This window comes from Delphinus delphis, chromosome 5 (genome assembly GCF_949987515.2).
Source record: "Delphinus delphis chromosome 5, mDelDel1.2, whole genome shotgun sequence".
Lineage (NCBI taxonomy): Eukaryota > Metazoa > Chordata > Mammalia > Artiodactyla > Delphinidae > Delphinus > Delphinus delphis.
This window is the reverse complement of record NC_082687.1, coordinates 49,784,552-49,804,138: the sequence shown is the minus strand read 5'-3', so window position 1 is coordinate 49,804,138 and position 19,587 is coordinate 49,784,552. Positions and strand designations below refer to the sequence as shown.

Here is a 19,587-nt window from a genome sequence, read left to right as displayed (position 1 = left end):
TAAAAGTAAACAGTCTAAACAGTCTATATCTGGATGTAAATACTAGCTTACTCTTTTTTTTCCATACTGATTTTCCCACAGGAAGGAACAGATTAAAGGGTGGATTACTTCAAGCACTATAAAGGTCTCTAGACTGACCCCACTCTTCAAGGGAACTCTTTCAGAGGAATAATGCTATAAAGAACAGTGAATGCCCAAGAAAACCCACAACTGAGCCCTTCAGAGGGCCTTCATTCACCCGTCCCCATTGACTGCCCTGGCCTCTCTGAGGCAATTCAAAATAATTCACTGCCCACCATAATACTGAATTCACAACAGAGAGGAAAAAAGGTGATGGAGCTGCTTTGCATCTGTTTAATTTTTACAGAAATGTTAAGGGGGTTAATCTTCTACAAGTCCAGTCATGTGCTTTCACAAAGGGCCAAGAAAGGAGTCGCAAAGCCTGCCATGACTCAAAGGGAGGCTCTTTGTGTCTTCTTTTCTGCACTATGGCTGACAAAGAAGCTGCCTAAGTTCTTAGGCATTGGGATCTTGCCTGAATTCTGAAGTCAGTGAAGCAACAATGATGTCATTGCTTCTGAAGAACACTGTTGGCTGAGATAATGAAGATCTCTTCACCCAAAGCATTATCATTTTTGTGGCACACATTTCCTAAACTTTCAAATACAAAAGTATCCTACATGTTGGGAGGGGTGTCATATTTTTCTTTATCTTCTGCACTTTTGAAAAGAAAGCATACTGAGACAAGTTTCCCTCTCACCAAAACATATCTTTTTATGTTTAGCTAGTAGATACTATTGGACTAGAGTAGTTTACTCATACATTTAAAAGAGAAAAAAGATTATGCTTTTCACTGAGGGATAGGTATATGATTCAATTAATATTCTGATATTAAAAGTCCAATGGTTGTTAGGCAATTTAATCATTATATAAGTAAGATCCATTTCTCACCCTTTTAGTTCTCAATATATGTATACAAATGGCTTGGAAAAGCAAATCGAATTACCCAAAGAATATAAAAACACTTTGAAGACAGTTGTTTCTCCCCAAATTTTAAAATAATGGACCCCTTTGAAAATCCTTTACAAGATATGAAACCTCTCTGGGAGAGAAGGGACCACACAAATATGCACATAAATATAAAATTAAATTCAAGGAGTTTTTAGACCTCTTGATGCCCTTGCAGACTAAGAAACTCTGCTTTACAGAGTACAATTATGTAGAAAAAAAATTTTGTCCAGCTCTTTTTGGAAGTATTTCTGTAGAACAATGACTTTCTTAAGAGACTGAGCATCTTCTCAAAGCATTTTCTACTTCCCTCCTCTGATCTCTGTCTTAATGGTAGGCTCTTCTTCAACCATATACAATGCTAAGTTATGAAAAAAGTAGATCTCCCTTAAATTATTATAAATAAGAAACTTGAAGGAAGATAAAATTGTAGTCTTTAGTCTCAAAAGAGATTGCTGGATGAGGTTAGATGAAAATAAGAGATGGATATGAATTAAAATAGCCCAACCATGTTGTGTGCTACAGGATGAAGTTAATTATCTCCTTTAGTCCTCAGATATGAGGCAAATATTATTATCCACCTTTCAGATCCTACGAAATCAAGGCAGACATTTACTCTCTTCTCAAAAAGATGGTCTAGGTTTACCAGGTAAAGCTTAATATAAAGACACATTCCATAATTCTAAAAGAAAGAGATATGCAGTCTCCCATATATAAGGACAAACAAGAGGGCAAAGTGGGAGAAAATGTGTATTTATGGAATTTAGAGTTCGGTAACGTTCAAAGTAAAGAGTGTTAGTGGGGAGTGGGAGTCACTGATGAGCAGCAAGAGAGAGAAAATAGATAAATAGGTTCCAGGTGTCCGAGGACAATGCTAAAATATTTATATTTTATCTAGTAAGGAACGGGGAATGACTTACAAGTTTTAGACTACATAATGATTTTTAAGTATTTCAGTTCACAAAGGTCACCAAATTTTCAATCAAAAGCAGCAATCTCCAAAGCAAGATATCAGGACACTTACATTACAGAGATATGTAAAAATAGTTATTGGAATATGGAGAAAAAAATAGAACTTCTACCAAAGTTATCTTTGTTATATTTTTTATAATTTCTATCTCTGTGAATGTCTTATAATATGATACATATGTTCTATAATGTATAAACTATAGTAATACATTTGTGTGTATGTACACACACACACACACACACACACACACACACACACACACACAGTGGTGTGGGCACATAATCCACAAAGTTTGGTAACATTGTATCTCTAAATGGACTAGAGGGAGTTTAGAAATAGGAGAATAGTTAGGGGACAGCTGCAGTATTCAAAACAAAACACTAGGTTCTGAACAAAAGTAGAAACAAAGGAGACTGAAGGGGCTATCTTGAGAGCTTTCTGGGTGTATAATTTGTGGGTCTTTCTTGCCAACTAGATAAAGGATACGAAAATCAGAGGGTTAACCGGGTGGATGCCAGAACCATTCACTAAGACTAAAATCTAATAGGAGAATCAAGGAGCAGTTTAGGAATTGGTTGATGGTTAGAGACAAGTTCAGTGTTGGCCATGGTGAGTAGAGGTCTTTGTGGGATATCCAAGTGCAGGTGGCTAAAAAGTGGTTGAATATACAGTCTTGGAGTTCAAGCGGAATGTGGACGATATACACCACCATGTAATTCTCCCACAGATCACCAATGGTACAAAAACGCGAGAGAAGAAGAGGACAAAAATCTTAAGGAAGACTTGCATGAAAAGGATGGAAAGAAGAAAAATTATCAAGGAAGGAGGCTAAGAAGTAAATCCAAGACTCCAGTCATGAAAGCCAAAGGGTGAGTCTAATGTCACAGAGAGGTAAGGTGAGTAAAAAGCAAAATGTAGCAGCATAGTTTATCATTAAAGAGTTTTGTTATTTATTCAGAAAATAAATGAAATAGCAGGGGCTGAAAACCAGATTCTAATAAATTAAGGAAATAATACATATCATAAGATGGTATATGGCAAAGTGTAAAAATGAACTTTTAAGGACTATGGAATTTCAGGGAAGAAAGAAAAAATCACTTTCATTGAAAAATGACCCTTGAGCTGGATAATGAACACTAAATAGAGGTGACAAGAAGATACTCAAAAACAGAAAAGAGTACAAGTTGACAGAAATAATAACAAACAAGGGATGCAATAAGGTAGTCTATCTAACTACATTAGATGTCTCTCCCCAATCTATATCTAACCAGGCACAAAAATCTCTTTTTTTGCTTCTTACAAAAATGAACACGTGACATTACTTTTGAAGCACACTGTGTGGGAATATTTATAATTATTTCATGGTTAAAATTTTAAGATTTTTTTTTGTATATTAATTAAAAACTAAGTAATACATATAACAGAGAACCCTGATCTCTGCCCCATCCCTGAATACTCTGCTCAGAGATTGAGTGGGGGTCAGGGATGGCATAAGGCATTCTGTTCTGCATGTTACTTAAAAATTTTTTAAGTTAAAAAACGTAATGACTATAATGATCACAAATAGCCTTACATGAAAGTGGCCCTATGAAAATGTTTTGCTCTGCTTCTTAAAATGCATTCAACTCCATCCACTCTTCCCTTTTCATGTTGGAGTAGACACACTGGATGCTTTCATCACCTGGATTACTCCAGTAACTGCCAAGCTGCCTCCGTCCTGTCACTCCTCTATTCTATACTCCATGTGGATGGAAGACACATCTTCTAAAATACATATCACAAAACTGTATCGCTTCTGTGAGTACACTGGGGGGTTGTTGTTGTTGTTGTTTTAATTTGTAAAATAAGGTCTCTGTAATCTGGTATTAACTGACCTTTCCTGAAAGAAATATGAGAAAAGGATACAAACTATTGTTTTGGCAGTGGTAAGAAAGGACAGCGAAAGATGTGAGAGAGATTATGAGCCGACTGCCCATCATACAGGGCAGTACGTCACCAACAGCATCTTAAGGTGGTCGAAATTTTCATGATGAAGTAATGGTATCTGGAGAAGTTGTCCAAAGTACCTAAGGTCAAAGTGCTCATCGGCAGCAGAGCTACTGTCTGAACCCAGGTTTGTCAGGCGCCAAAAGCCATACCAGAAAGATTTATGGATATTTGGTAAAGATGATACTGGACACCATAAAAAAGAGTATCTCTTTTGAAACCATGTAGGATAAAACTGAATAGAGGGGAAATGCACTACTAAATAATCAGAAAAGGAAAGATACCCAAATAACTGATCAGAGACAGGAAGGCTACAGTGAGTGTGACAGAAGCCAAGAGAACAGAAAACCTAAAGAAACAATATGCTACCAAACGTCATGAGAGGCCCAAGAGAATGAGGTCTAAGAAAAAAAAAATCTGTTGAAATGTTTAAGTGTCTTTCAGTATCTGGGGAAAACTATTTATGTAAAATGCTGAGGTTGAGAGCCAAGCTGAGGTGGAGCTGGATAAGAGACTAAGTGATAAGAAGGGAGTTAAAGAAGATACATTCTTCACAGAAATTTGGCAATGATGGTGATGGAAAAAAGTATCTACGAAGGGGCAAAAGGGCCCAAATTCCAGCCAAGTATTTATGAAGACAGAGGAGACCTATACTGTCCAACTGTACACTCTTTGCATCTCCCACTTAAAACCCATAAGCATCTTTATGGAAATTCATAAAGATGAAAAATGCCTTTAGAATGAGAAATGAAATGTGTGGCAGCTGCCATGGTGACTTAGTAAACAAGCTCTACATCATAAATCTGGAGCACCCCACAATCTCTTCTGTGCTGTGCGCCTCCTTCCTGATTCCCATTCAACAGCCACCCTCAGACACTCAGACTAGGTAAGGAAGTCCCCTCAGACCATCAACAGGGGACTGCATCACATAGTCTGGGTCTGATAAACAGACATCTGAGGTGATAAGTGCTCTTTCTGGATTATCTTCCTTGGAATTTTCTCCTGTGAATTCCAGAGAAATTTTGACACTGTGAGTCTTATAGAGAATTTCATTTTTGACCTTCCTGACAAATGTCAGTTGAAAGCTGGTTTTGTTCAGTTTAAAAAGTACCTGGAAAACCTGCACTTTTTCATCAAATTAAGAGTGTGGAAAAACATTTTTAATAATTTTCCTTGGGCAAGGTACTTAACATTTCTGAGTATCAGAATCAATCACTTATTCATTCAATCAATATTTATTGAAGATCTGCTCTGTGCTGGTCCTTGTGCTAGACCTTGAATAAGCAATGTTGAGCAAACAAGAAAATTTGGGGTAATCCCACCTATTCTATGTCACATAATTCTTGGGAGAATCAAATGAAATAAGGCACATGAAAGAATTTTGAAAACCATCAAGAAGATATATACCATGGTGCAAATCCTTGGCTTGGCTCTTTACATTTAAATTAATTTAAAATTAAGTAAAACAAAAAATTCAGTTCTTTAGTTGCACTAGTCACATCTCAATTGCTACATATGCCTAGTGGTTACTGGATATTGGATAGCACTGCGGTAGAACATTTCCATAATCCAGAAAACTCTATAGGAGAGCAATTTCCTAGAAGCTGAAAGTAAAACACAAGAGTGAGAATCTGCATGACACCAAAGGGAGAAAAACAAAAGTGATGCTGTGATGAAAGCATATAACAAACCACACGTTCAAAGAAAGATAGCTGGTGGTTCTTATAAGATTATAGAAGTACCACAAAGGGAAAGTGTAGTTATGATAAAAGAGTAGTAAGAGGTAACTTTCACTGAGTGTTTAGTACATGCCAGGAACTAAAATCAAGTGCTTTACAGATAAATCCAAAGACAACCCTTTGAAGGAAGTACTATTATTTTCTCTGCTTTGTTGACGGATGAGGAAACAGAGTCTCTGATAGGTTAAGTAACTTGATATAGGTCACAAAGGTACTCAATGGTAAGCCTCTGGGCTAAAACTATACTAAAGAAAAGAAAGAAATCTACCAAGGGGGGAAAGTGGGGTGGTGGAGGGCGGGTGGGATGAACTGGGAGATTGGCACTGACATGTATACACTAATATGTATAAAATAGATAACTAATAAGAACCTACTGTATAAAATAAATAAATAAAATTCAAAAAGAAAAAAAAAATTTACCACATCAATAGCAGCTAAGACATTGACTCAATCAGCTTAAATTAGTCATTATGTAAAAAACAAACAAAAATCCCTTGAGGTAACATGGTTTATATTTGTGCCTTTTCTACTTTTAGTTATTAATAGTTATTAATAATAATATCATCATCATAGTATCACCACTATGTCTCTACCTGAATTTTTGTCTTGCTTCCTTAGGAATGTCTTCCTTTCTTCCCAGTCGTTGCATCCAGGCATCCTTCACTATCTACCTGAAGTCCCTCAAACACTCCAGCCTTCAATGATATTTCTAAAGTCTCATAATATGCTTTCTAGATCAGTCATTATAAGGCTAATTGTGTAATGGTTTAATTTAGTTGTTATGTTTCTTTATCAATCTTTATGGAAGTACACTATACTCTATGGGAGAGCATATGTTAAGTACCCAATAAACAAATAAAAATAATATATTTATATCAATAATACACTAGATGTTTGCCTAAAACTCATCATTGATAATTACACATTATGTCTTCATACTTTGTGAAGGCATAAGCTGTAGACACATTCCATCTCTGATAAATATTTTAGTTTTCTTATGAACTAGCTGAAAAATGTGAGCTTTTTTTCCTTCTCTGTGAGATAGGAAATAGTAAAGATTGTTTAAAAGATACATGTTAGATAGTCTTGTAACAACAACAAAAAAAGTCACTGCTTAGATTTTTGGATTTCTTTGGTGTTCTAAAGACCCAGTTTGAAGATCTAATTTTAAAACTGGCTCAAGAGATCATATTCAAATGCTTGAGTCTGTTTTTACAGGATATCCTTGGCTAACTTTACTCTAAGAAATTTAACACAGTTGGACTGTATTCCTTTGGCTTTGAAATACCTTTCACAGGAATGGCCATTAAGGTGGGGTTAGAGTATGTATGCAAAGGGGGTGGAACAGAGAATGTGTGTGATCCTATCCTAATGCAATATGTCCTTATATCAATCAAAATATGTTTTCTGAAATAATCACTTATATTTTGTCTCCATACCTAGAAATATAAGGGGTATTCTCAATAGATTAAACACTGAGCACCTAGTTTCCCATTCCCATTAGTTTTTCTAATGTCTAGCGCATTTAAGTTGTTCTTTTTAAGCTTTAGTTACTGGAGCTGGGGACCTAAGGTAAGGGACTGCCTTCATAACTGTTCTTATTAATTTTTCCTTTGTTATTGCCAAGAATTGAAGAAGACTAAAACAGATGACCTCCCTATTTGTACTGAAGGAGGATTGGACATGGTACCTCTATCACTTTCAATACCATTACTCTATCTCTGGACAAAAAGTTAGAAAAATCTGCAAAAGTAAGTAAATGGGCTCCTGAGGCCTGTATTAATACTACTATTCTCTGATTTGCATAAAAATCACTTCTTGTTTTAATCATATCATAAATAAAATATCAGGATTCTATATTCACAAAGAGAAGAAATTTGATTTCTTCTTTTAATCACAAGTAAAGTCCTGTAAAATCTGGGATAAAATTCCATATTTGCAGATATTAACTGGAAAAAGAAAATAACAGTCAAGTAGGATTAAAACTCCAAATTTAGATATATAGACATTGGAAAACTGAAAATTCTCAGGTTCTTCTAGTGACTCGGGATGTCAAAACCGTATCTGTTGATTTGTTTTAGATTACAAATCATGAGGTAAGGTATACTTAAGTTATAAAGATAAAATTTATTTTTTCTGACATTAATTCCATTTTAACCCTGTTTTTTTGCTATTTTGCACTTGACATCTTATCATTCTTCACCCCAAATTACATGTATACAATAAGAGGGGATACGATTCTAACAAGAGCCCTTTCAACAACCCCTTGATATATATGGTTTCTGCAACTACAACAATATGGAACTACAACAATGTGAATCCCAGAAATAGGTTGATTTGTGAAATGGGGATGATATTTGGAAAATATAATTATCTTCTCAGCCTTTGTGCATAAATGACTTGCTAATTATCCCCAAACTCTAGGTGGGAGGTTGGGAAGGGAAAGGAAAGAGGCTGTTGGACACTAGGATTGTTGCATCAAGAATATAAAGAGACTCAATATTCAACTTCTGGAGTTCAAATAAGATTTTTCAAAATAACAGAGATCTGTAGGCTAAAAGGGAAAGGATTTTCTAGATCCTCATAGTTGTCATGTAACATATCAATGCGAGGCCTGGAGGCCAGAATACAGAGGTTTTTTATTTGTTTGTTCTTTATTTGTGTTTTCCTCCTATGAGAAAAAGTCCTGACCATTGTCAGTCTTAAACATGAGGCTGGAGTAGTGAGGAAAAAGCGTTTAATTAGAGGAAGAAAAAGGCAGCCTTGGCCCTTTTGATCTTGGACTGCTTTTGGGATGAGGAGACAGATATCCGGATTTCTTCCCAGTTCTCCTTCGAGGCAAAGTCTCAAGAGAAGGGACACGGTGCTAAAACATACAGATCTCTGAGGACCTCCAAGGGCCAAAGCCTGTCTTCCTGCTCTATTCTGGGGACTCTGGAAGGAGAACACTGCATTTGCTAGCACATCGATCCAGTTGCAGCCAAGGAAGCCATGAGTCCCCTTGGTTCAGGTGCCGTAAGAACAGCAGTATCTGACCTTCCTGGGGAGGCTGTCTAAGAGGGTTGCTGAACCAGCATCAGTGAGGTCCCACAACAGAAGCTGCAGGCAGATCACGTGGGCTGGGGAAATAGGAGCCCTAGCCAGAACTCAGGGTGGTCTGCTGCACCCATGAGAGCAGACTGGAGTCAAGCTGAGAAGGGCCAGCAGTGAACGCCAGTGGAGCTAGCAGCAGCCAGGCCGACAAGGACTATCACCCCAGTGAGGCCCACTCAGCCAGCCAAAGAAGCCCGCAAACTGGCTAACATATAAAACTTCTGTACTAAATCAAAATGTGATGCGTTTCACATTTAGGATATCTGGGCTTTTTTTTTTCTTCTGTTTTTGTATTTGTTCCCCTCTGTGAATATTTGTAAAGAATTAATATGTGCTACAAAGTCACCATTTCTATTAATAAAAGGAAGGTCCAGTTTCATAATTCCTACTACTGAAAGTAAATTCTTGGCTTCCCATTTCCTTAATTTGTATTCAGGATACAAAACTTGAATAATTCAGATTATTTGAGTTGCTTTATCAAAGTTGTCATAAGGTCACAAAAGGAAGAAACAGAGACGAGTGACATGCTTGTGGATACTGTGAGTTGAAGTCTGAGTCTCATTATAACTGGGGCCATATAACTAGGAAAGATGAAAAGTCCAAAAAGGTTGGGATTTTACTTAAGGATAAAAATCTGGGTGGTTAATGTAATAGTGATTTTGTCCAACATCAAAGCTTATAGATCTCAACTCTATAAAAATAATCTTAATGTATACCATAAATGTTCATTAATAATTTGTAGAAGTCTGAGATAACAAGATGTTAGAATATGTCTTCCATAAATTTAAGAGGAAGAGAACTAGTGAGCGGTAGTGTCTTTAAAATGCCCAGTGGAACTCAGATGATAGCAACCCTATAACAACTACATATGCTTCTGCTGACTTTTCAAATGTTGGCTCATCACAGATGAGAGAAGGATGTTGAAAAGACAAAAACAACATATCTAACCTGATTAAATTAATTGTATCTCTTTTAAACATAAATAGGGAGGTGCATCTACCACACCTAGCAGTGATTTCCTTAGGACTTCCCACTAGACTTGAAAGCCAAACCCAAGCATTAGAGAATGAGGAAGGACACGTTTATTTGCATCAAATTGCTATACTGACTTTATCTACAAATGTCATCCAAAACTGGGAATGTAGAAACTTAAAAGCTGTTGTAATATTTTAATTTCTTGTTACTAAAAGGCTGTTCAGTGACATTTTATTCGTACGGAGCACAGGACATAAAAAGAACCTGCTTTTTCACTCATTTGTCTCACCAAAAGGGGCTTAGACATTGCTCTTATCCCCTTAGTACGTGGGGTAAGTCCTGATAAAATGGAAAATGTGAAAACAAAACCTGCCAATGTGCTGAAACAGAGGACTGAATTTAGAACGCAAAACGTTTTAGTATCACACAGACTTTATTCTTAACATTTAAAGAGCAGACAGAAATCTATAAAGCACACTCAAGAGAAATAAGCCTTGAGCTTTGGCTTATACTCAGGTATTGCCTAAAAAAACTGTCCTTTGGACAAGAATATACACAAAATCTTAGGATGCTTACTAATCAGAGCTCTGAAATAATGAACAAAGATCTCAGCACAGAATCAAAGAACAAGTTAATGTGGAACGGCATATAAGTGGTTAAAATAGTTGTGAATGATGAGCAGAAAACAAAAAAATGGAAAAACAATTTGAATCAATGCCTCTTGTCCAAGATTTTTTTCCAGATATTTAGTAAGGTACTGTAAAGTGATCTAAGAATATGCTGTATATAACTACATATCTGCAGTAAACCTTATAGTATATATATATATAATATATTAAACTTAGGGAAATGGCTCCAATCATTCCTAAAATAAATCTTTCCATCATATACAAAGTCCCAAGTTCAAGAACTTCCATTAAGGATTTTTAAATTTACATATTCAGACCAGATGAATCACAGCTGAAAACTGGAATAAAATTTCTGGTGTCTAGAAAGAACAAAACCAAGTATTCAGCTCCCCTTGCAGAACCATGCATTAAAGGAGCATTTATTTTGGTCTGAGTGTAGCCCTCACATTTTAATTCATAGTCCCCATAATCTAATCTCAAACAATTTTCAAATAAAAATATTATTTCTGTGCTACACTTATTTTTTCCCATTGTCCCATTTCTCTACGTCATCTACCTGAAAGATTCCCCACATCGAGACAGGGAGAAAAAGATCCTATAAAGAAAGAGAGGATTGAGAATAACACACCTGAATACTCTGCAGAGATGCAAGGGCCCCTGCACACATAAACAAAAATTGTTTGCAGAATACCAAATGAAGATGATCGGAAGCAAATAGCATTGATCTATATAAATAAATTTTATATTTGAAGTTAATGACTCATGATTTAGCAGGAAAAAGAAAACAATGACAATGATGAAGCAAAAGATTACTTAACCTCCAGAAATATTCTTACACAAATAATCCTTACACAAATGCTTCCTACCCATTTACTAACGTGAAAGTTTATAAATTGTACATGTAAAGAAAATAAGCACAGGCTTTAAAATGGGTTTAAACAGGAATACTTGGCATGTGCAGAGTCAAAACATACTTAATATTTTACTAAAAATAGGGTCTATCCCTCATAAGCAAATGCAGTTGAAATGAATGAAACCAAACATTAAAAGTATATTTTGAGGGCTTCCCTGGTGGCTCAGTGGTTAAGAATCCGCCTGCCAGTTCAGGGAACGCGCGTTCAAGCCCTGGTCTGGGAAGGTCCCACAAGCCGCGGAGCAACTAAGCCCGTGCACCAAAACTACCAAGCCTGTGCTCTGGAGCCCGTGAGCCACAACTACTGAGCCCACGTGCTACAACTACTGAAGCTCACGCGCCTAGAGCCCGTGCTCCACAACAAGAGAAGCCACTGCAATGAGAAACCCGTGTACCACAAGGAAGAGTAGCCCCTGCTTGCCACAACTAGAGAAAGCCCGCGTGCAACAATCCAACACAGCCAACAACAAAAAAAGCATATTTTGATAATAGGATATATTTTATATTCAGAAAGAGCAAATGCATTTTAAATACTAACAAAGGTTTTTCTTGGTATGAACTGCTCTTTCATAACTCAATAATTGATATAGTTACTTCTGAGAGGCAATCATTTAATTAAAAAATCAACATTTGGGGGCTTCCCTGGTGGCGCAGTGGTTGGGAGTCCGCCTGCCGATGCAGGGGACGCGGGTTCGTGCCCCGGTCTGGGAGGATCCCACATGCCGCGGAGCGGCTGGGCCCGTGAGCCATGGCCGCTGGGCCTGCGCGTCCGGAGCCTGTGCTCCGCAACGGGAGAGGCCACAGCAGTGAGAGGCCCGCATACCGCAAAAAAAAAAAAAAAAAAAAAAAAAAAAAAAAAAAAAAATCAACATTTGGTCTAAGTTACCTGAATTAGCTTCATACCCTAAGATAAATTAACTGCTTTCAATTTCACTCCAATCACACAGACACTATATCTGAAACCTTACAATTCTCTTTCTCCATTAATGCCACATCAATAACTAAATAGTAATCCAGCAACTCTGAATTCTCAATACTATTTGTGTATTTCCATATTCAATACCTTATTAGAAAAAATACGGAGTTACATTTTGTAACACTTTAATCCTGGTCTGTATAAATGCTCCTTTCATTGTACCTATTCATGAAGAAATAGAATAGGCCCAGGAAGACATGTTAGTAAGGGGAATATTATCTTTCATGTTTCACATCTGAAAGCTCCTTTAATCTTCACTCTGCTTCCTGATTACTTTATATAATAATTCAACTGCCTTCTTTTGTCAATAATTATTATAAATACCTAGATGATAAAACATACAAAACCAACCTGAAAAGGAATTCCATAAATACGATTAGTATTTCCGCATGAATCCAATGGGAGTAGCCTTGACAAATAGCTGAAATTTAGATTATATTATAAACTAATCTGTGCTTCTGTGAAAAATTTATCATTTAACATCTACCTAAAAGAATGTTTGCTATTGACAGACCTTAATGATTTAGTAGTATTATGTGTCTTGCTTCATTTAATAAGAAAACATCTGCTAAAATTAATTTTTCACGTTTGATTTTTTTTCTTCTTTTGGTGGGTTACAATGTCCACCAATGTTTCTCTTTGATTAGGGTATAAGTCATGAGAACTTCCAAATACAAAGGACTATAGCACCTACTCATGTGCCTACAGATCAAGGAAGGGCTCTGTGCCTAGGAAGTTCCTAGCGTCACTAAAATAAGGAATAGTCTTCCCATTATTCTAGTTCTTGTTTCATAGTTTCATTCCCTGGCAACCAGGAGCAACTCCCAAATCATTTCTGACTTGTGTATGTTTCCCACCTGGGACAAAGACACTCCTTCACAGCGCCATGACAACCACACCAGCAACACAAGCACTTGGGTTCATGCAGGAAAATGAAAATCCTGAAAGGAAGCCAGGAGATAAAGGCTTACTATTCCTTGTTTCCCACTGGTAGGAAGTAATTACAAAAATTACTTTAACACAAAGCTTCTGGTGAATGAATAGTTTGTAATTTGAGGGGAGAAGCCTAAGGGCCCAGGGATTAAGAAAAAAATATGAAAAGCTGAATGATGTCATACAAGTACAGTCCCCCTCCCACCCCCAGAAAATAGACTGCCTAAAGCAAACTTCTTATTGATGACAATGGAGACATTCTTAAGAGATGATCAGAAGTACATTTGTTTTTTATCTGAGTTTAGACCGATGACTGATTTAAACAGTGGAGGTGAACTTTATGACCCTTTGATAGTTTATTAGCCATGTCGTTACCAAATAAAATTTCAAATCAGTAAAATATAAAATAATTTTGTACAAACTAAAGATGCCAAGAATGAATGTGATCTCCATACTCCCAAAGCAGAAATCAGAAAAAGAAGTAAATTCAACTCTCCCCTAAGATGAAGTAGACAAATTTCTTTATCATAAGCATGCCAAGTTTATATTTGTTGTAAATGAAAAGGATGGTATTCTTTGCCAGAACCTGGCTGCGCTATGTGTTGTGAATACCTGCCAGTTCTGCACTGGAAGAGATTATTTATATTGCCAAATGTAAAATTGCTTTAGGTGTTATTCTTAAAAGAGTAATTCTACAGCAGAGTGCCCTATTTATGATTTTACAAGTTCAATATATTTTAAAACACTATTCATATTTTTCCTCATTTGAAAAACAATATAAATTCCTTAAGGGTCAAGGAAAGAAAATCTGTGCCATATTTGGGAATGGTTGAGAGGTTTTGTTTTTGTTGTTGTTGAATTGTACCATATAATATATTGTCTCAACAGATTCAAAGCTTTGAATTTTACTGGAAAATTAGATAAATATTCTTAAAGATAAGGAATCAAAATACAGGTTTGCATTTAGTCAAGTGGAATAACTTAGGGCTCTTGAGTATGGTAGAAGCATAATTTTTGCCTTATTTTTATTTTGTTGTTTTTTTAAGGACATAATGTCTTCTCTCCTATAGTGATAGGTAGCAAACATCTTTCATGGGCTCCCAAACCTGTGCAGTGTTCATTTTCTGATTCTCACTGATACAGATTTTGGAATGAGAGTTGAAGGCAAGCAGAGACATTCTAAGCATCCATGAGCCAATATCTGCCACCTGACTCCCAAGATAACCTCTACCCATTCCTACTACAACAGGTATATAAAGACACTCATGCAATGACTCTGGGACATGGTTATGAAAATACACTATGAGTTTTTTTAGTTCACTTACTATCCCAATGGATCCTTGAACGTAATATATCCAAAAGTATAGCCACTTGTCATCCTTCATCAAGCCTATTTCTACTTCTCATTTGGAACACCTGAATTCTGGAAAGAGAATTCTCTAGTCTTCCGGATTAGGATTCTGAGTCATCCTTGATCTCTCTCTCTCTCTTCCCCCATCTACTCTATCGAATAACCCAATCAGTTTTACTTCAATCTCAACCCAGTTTGGCTCCTTCTCTCCTTCTCACTACTACTCACCTAGTTCAGGTAATAATTTGTTTTAATTTAGAACACTTGCAACAAATTACAGACCTCAAATGCATGGCAGTTCTGAGTTGATAAAATGACAAAGCAAGAAATGTGGCCAGGCAATCAGTGTGACAACTAGCAAAACATTGGGTTGGCCAAAAAGTTCATTTGGGTTTTTCCATAAGATATTACAACAGCAGAGTATTTACTTACAGGGACCCTACTGATAGAAGTGCCTTGCTTATGATTAAAACTCCTCCTGACTTTCTGTTAGAGAAATTTATGAAGCCCATGGCCCTCAAATACATCTCTTTCTAACAAAGTCTTACGTATTTTATTCCTCTTCTTCTAACTCATTGAAGAGAGACCTCATGTCTCCTAAAATAACATCCTATACTGATCCAGAAAAGCACTATTTTATATGGTACTATAGTTGTCATTTATAAATCAATATACCTTTCTAATCCTGGAATCTGTTTAATTTTACATTTTAGAATGATGGAAAACATTATAAAAATATATCCTTAATTTTCACTTGGAAAGTATTTAGGCCATGAAAAAGCTTGGCTCTCAGTTCTATAACCAAGAAGTTAAAAAAGGAATTTAAACTTTATAGTATGGTACTTCAAGTTCTAAATTTGAATCTCTATTTAATGTAGGAGGATATTTACACTTTTAAAATATATAGTTACATTTTAAGACTCTCAAAAGGAGGTAAATTGATATCACCAGCAACTCAGTTCAATCAGAACTGTATAAATAAGAAAATAAAAATTGTTAAGCTCATACTAAGGTTTATCACAGAATATTCTAAGAGAACTGAATGATTTTATTTTGGTTCCACTTTTAAGATAACTGAGAGTTAACAAAGGAACCCCTTTTGCTTTGACCCGTGACTGTTGAAAACCTTTCCAATATATATTACTCTAGGTTGTGACCTACCTCTACCGTAAGGTAATCTTCTATTTGCAACTGAAAAACTCAGTCTTCAGAGTCTGCATTCTTAAAATTTCCTCATATAATCGGAGTATATTGATACTGATCTACTGGAATTTATATTTTTAATAATTTCCTAAAATAATGTCCCAAAATATCTTAATTACATCCAATTCTTTTAAACATACATACCTTGACTCCTAACTTATTTCTCCTAATCTAGCATCTAAAAATGCAATAGGTCTTAAACATAATATTTCTTGCAATTTTCTGATTTCAAGAAAAAAATTAATCTCTCCTCCTCTATAAATATCAGACTATTGGAAAGTACCAAGGGCTGATATTTATAGATACAGTTATCTTCAGGGACTGAAATGGAGCAATAGGGTACAGTTTGGTGAAACTGTAGTGTGACAGACGGAGCAAACAGGATGAGAGTCATAGACACTAATCTGGTTTCCAGTCCTCTAAGACCATTCCATACATGTGGTCTATGGTTTTCTAAAATATGTTTGACCGTTGCCTCAAGAGATATTAGATATTGTTAATATATAACAACCAAGACTACAGAAAAAGTACTGTATCCTACTATCTTTTGACATACCCAGTCTTCTGATTTAGAATAACATTTTTAAAATATGAAAATACTTATAAATGAGAATTAAAGGTAATGTATTCACAACACGAGGACAAGCAATGTCTAACTATTCAACTTTAACAAAACTCAACATGTAAATCTTTTGCAGAAGATAATTAATATCAATAATTAATAACAACAGGTAACACTGATTAGGCAACTATTATTGCTGAGGGCTACATTCAGCAATCTGCATATATTAGTTCTAATACTTATTACAATTGCGCAATATATTTTTATTTATTTATTTTTTGCACGATATATTTTTGTTTTCTATTCACAGATAAACGGAGGCTTAAAAACGTTAACTACTAATCTAATAAGTTGATATTGTAGAGCTATTGCTCACACATGTCTATCTAACTGCAAAGTGTATCCTCTTTCTATTACACCACAGTGACCCTCTGGGATAGGCACACATTTCACAGTACTGCATCTATTAATACACACCTGTTGTTTCAAACCAGAAATTTCTCAAAACACTGTCAGACCATGGTAATTTTAAATGTACTTTAAATTGTACCATTCCAATTAATACAACATATTAAGGGAAGCTGGTGGCTTCCCTTAAATCAGACTAATAACCAGGTAACAACTCTCAAAAGACATCATTAATCTAGAAGACAGATAACTGCTAAATTAAGAAGATTATCTGTATCCCTGACATTTCCCTAGGGGAAATTTCCATTGCCTTCCATTCAGAAAGTTGGCCTGGCAAAAGAAAATACAGTTGACCCTTGAACAACAGGGGTTTGAACTGCCTTGGTCCACTTATACGTGTTTTTTTCCTAAAGTAAATACTACAGTACTACATGATCCGCTGATTCTCGGTTAGTTGAAGCCAGCATTGGTTGACTCTGTAGAGGTGGAAACTCTGATGCTGAGGACCCGCATATACGGCGGGCAGACTATAAATAATACACGGACTTTCCAGCGCAAGGAGGACTGACACTCCAACTCCAAAGTTGGTCAAGGGTCAACTGTACAGACTTTTTGAGATCTGGTTAAAAAAAACATGGATTCCCATAGTTCCTTTCTTCTCCATAAAGAAAACTTCTATACCCAACTTATAAAAACATCTCTTTAATACAAAGTTACTTTCAGATCTCATTAAAACCAAAATAGAAAACCTTCATGTGCCATAATTCACTTGACTTTGGTGGTTCAGCCTACCTTAAAATAAAATTCGACAGAATCATTCAACTCATTGTCTCTTCCATATTGTAAAAAGTTTTGCCAAATAGACAAAGTCAGATAGCATTCTTATTTTCAAATGTATCTATCAGCTGGACTTAAAACAAAATATAATTCTTTGCCATGTCAATATATCTCATTTCAAAAGTTTTAAAGTAATATTAATAATGCATAATTTAGATACTTCTGGAAGACACAAATATTTTCAAATTTTAACACAAGCTAGAGAAAAGATCATTTTAATGTGAAAATTTAAAAGAAGTCATAAATAACAAATTGGGGGATACAATAATGCCCTGAAATAAAATAATACCTGTAACATATATTCCTCTTACACATTTAAAAACAGGCAAGCCATATTTCATGATTTATAAACATAAACTTATTTCGCTACCTTCACATTTTATATAAGAGCACATGACAGTCACATTCTCTTAATTGATGGGAGAGTTGTTTTCAATATATGTTAGAATCACAGTTAATTATTATCAAAGATGCCTACCTCTGTAGTGGAAGTCTTGGGACATATCTATGGGAGCCCGTTCTACTGCTGATCTCTTGTAGACAACATGAATCCTTCCCTTTTCTTCCTCCATCTGCTTACCTCTTTCCAAGGGTTCAATGAAATACTCATCATTATCACCTTTTATCATTCCAGCCTAGAGAAAACATAAAATGTATTAACGTTAAAGGAAATATCTATTGTCTTTAGCTCACAAGTAGGTTTTTAAATGGCAAGAATATAATTTTTGAAAACTAATGGGTTTTCTTTCTACTTTTGGTTATAAATGTAAAATGGTTAAGCTATGATTAATATCAGTTATTCATATAAGACAGAAATTCATCTATGGTAGGAATAAAAAATTCATACAAGGTAGAATAAGAGCTTTATATAGGATAAGAATAAGGAAATCATACAATCTATACATTTTATCAGACTAAAAGAAGTACATTTATATATTCTACTCAGTATCTTATCTCTAAAACAATCTTATGGGCACATAAATTCCAGAAGCATCTCTGATTTCCCATAATAACCCATTGTGGAGCTTCTGTCCATGCATGTCAAGTATTTACATCTTCTGTAACTCATTTACATCTTCCTGCCATATCACTATGGTATAAGAGGAATGAGTTCCACGGGGCACTCACTACATCAAGTTATTTCGGTCCTTAGTTAGCCTAAGTTTCATTGGAAACCCCGCATTTCTAATATTTATTAATTTGAAGAACTAGCTCATTTGTCCCATATTAATCTAATTTCATGATTTTACATAATTTTTCCTTCTCAAGTTTCATCCTTTTGCATGAAAAGGTTATCTTACATTCAGTTACTTCCTTCCACCTCTCTAGTGTTTCTTTCTGACACGGTTTCATCTTTGGTTTATTTACAAAACATCAGGACTATACTATTCAATACTATAGCTGAAGAGAAATGATGGTTTTGTCTGAAATTTATTCTTCCTTAAGTATCGAGTCCACATTACACTCAAATAGTTATAGTTCATATTCCTACTGTAAAGGTCATACACTAATATGTAGTATTAATTTGAACAGCAGTACATTTATTTGAAAACAAAGTTGAAGAAATAATGTGGTAGTGTAGCATTGTAATTATTTTGAAAATATTTATCAGATCTAAGTCATATTTTTCTTCTGAGGCCCTTATTCTATATTTTCAAATATGAGGTCACTGGCTCATATGGACCATAGGCAAGGCTGGGGGGAATGGTTCCCACCCCTTCTACCCGTTGGTCTAATGGCTCCACCCCTCCATGTCAAGCAGCACAGACATGAAAGGTAGGTAAACCTTGCCGAATAGCATTCGTTTTCAGCAAATATGCCTATGACTATGGCTTTTCTGTTGTAGTCAAGTCTGTCACCCCCTTCCAATTCTGTTTTCTCCCACTAGATACGCTCTATCCCCTCATTTGCCTGTGTAAGCCTCATAGAGAATTCTTAGAAGTTATGGTGTCTCCAAATGCCATTTCTACATCCACCTAGATGTGCTCATACAAACAGCCTTTG

General features: G+C 35.7%; 1 protein-coding gene across 1 annotated transcript in view; it reads right to left on the bottom strand.

The window, feature by feature from the left end:
- The window catches only part of ADAMTS3 (ADAM metallopeptidase with thrombospondin type 1 motif 3), a 289,253-nt gene that overhangs the window by 130,372 nt on the left and 139,294 nt on the right, over positions 1-19,587 (bottom strand). Inside the window, exon 4 of the mRNA XM_060012409.1 lies at positions 18,062-18,218. Within this exon, the coding sequence (XP_059868392.1) occupies positions 18,062-18,218 (157 nt within the window). The remainder of the gene's footprint in view (positions 1-18,061; positions 18,219-19,587) is intronic.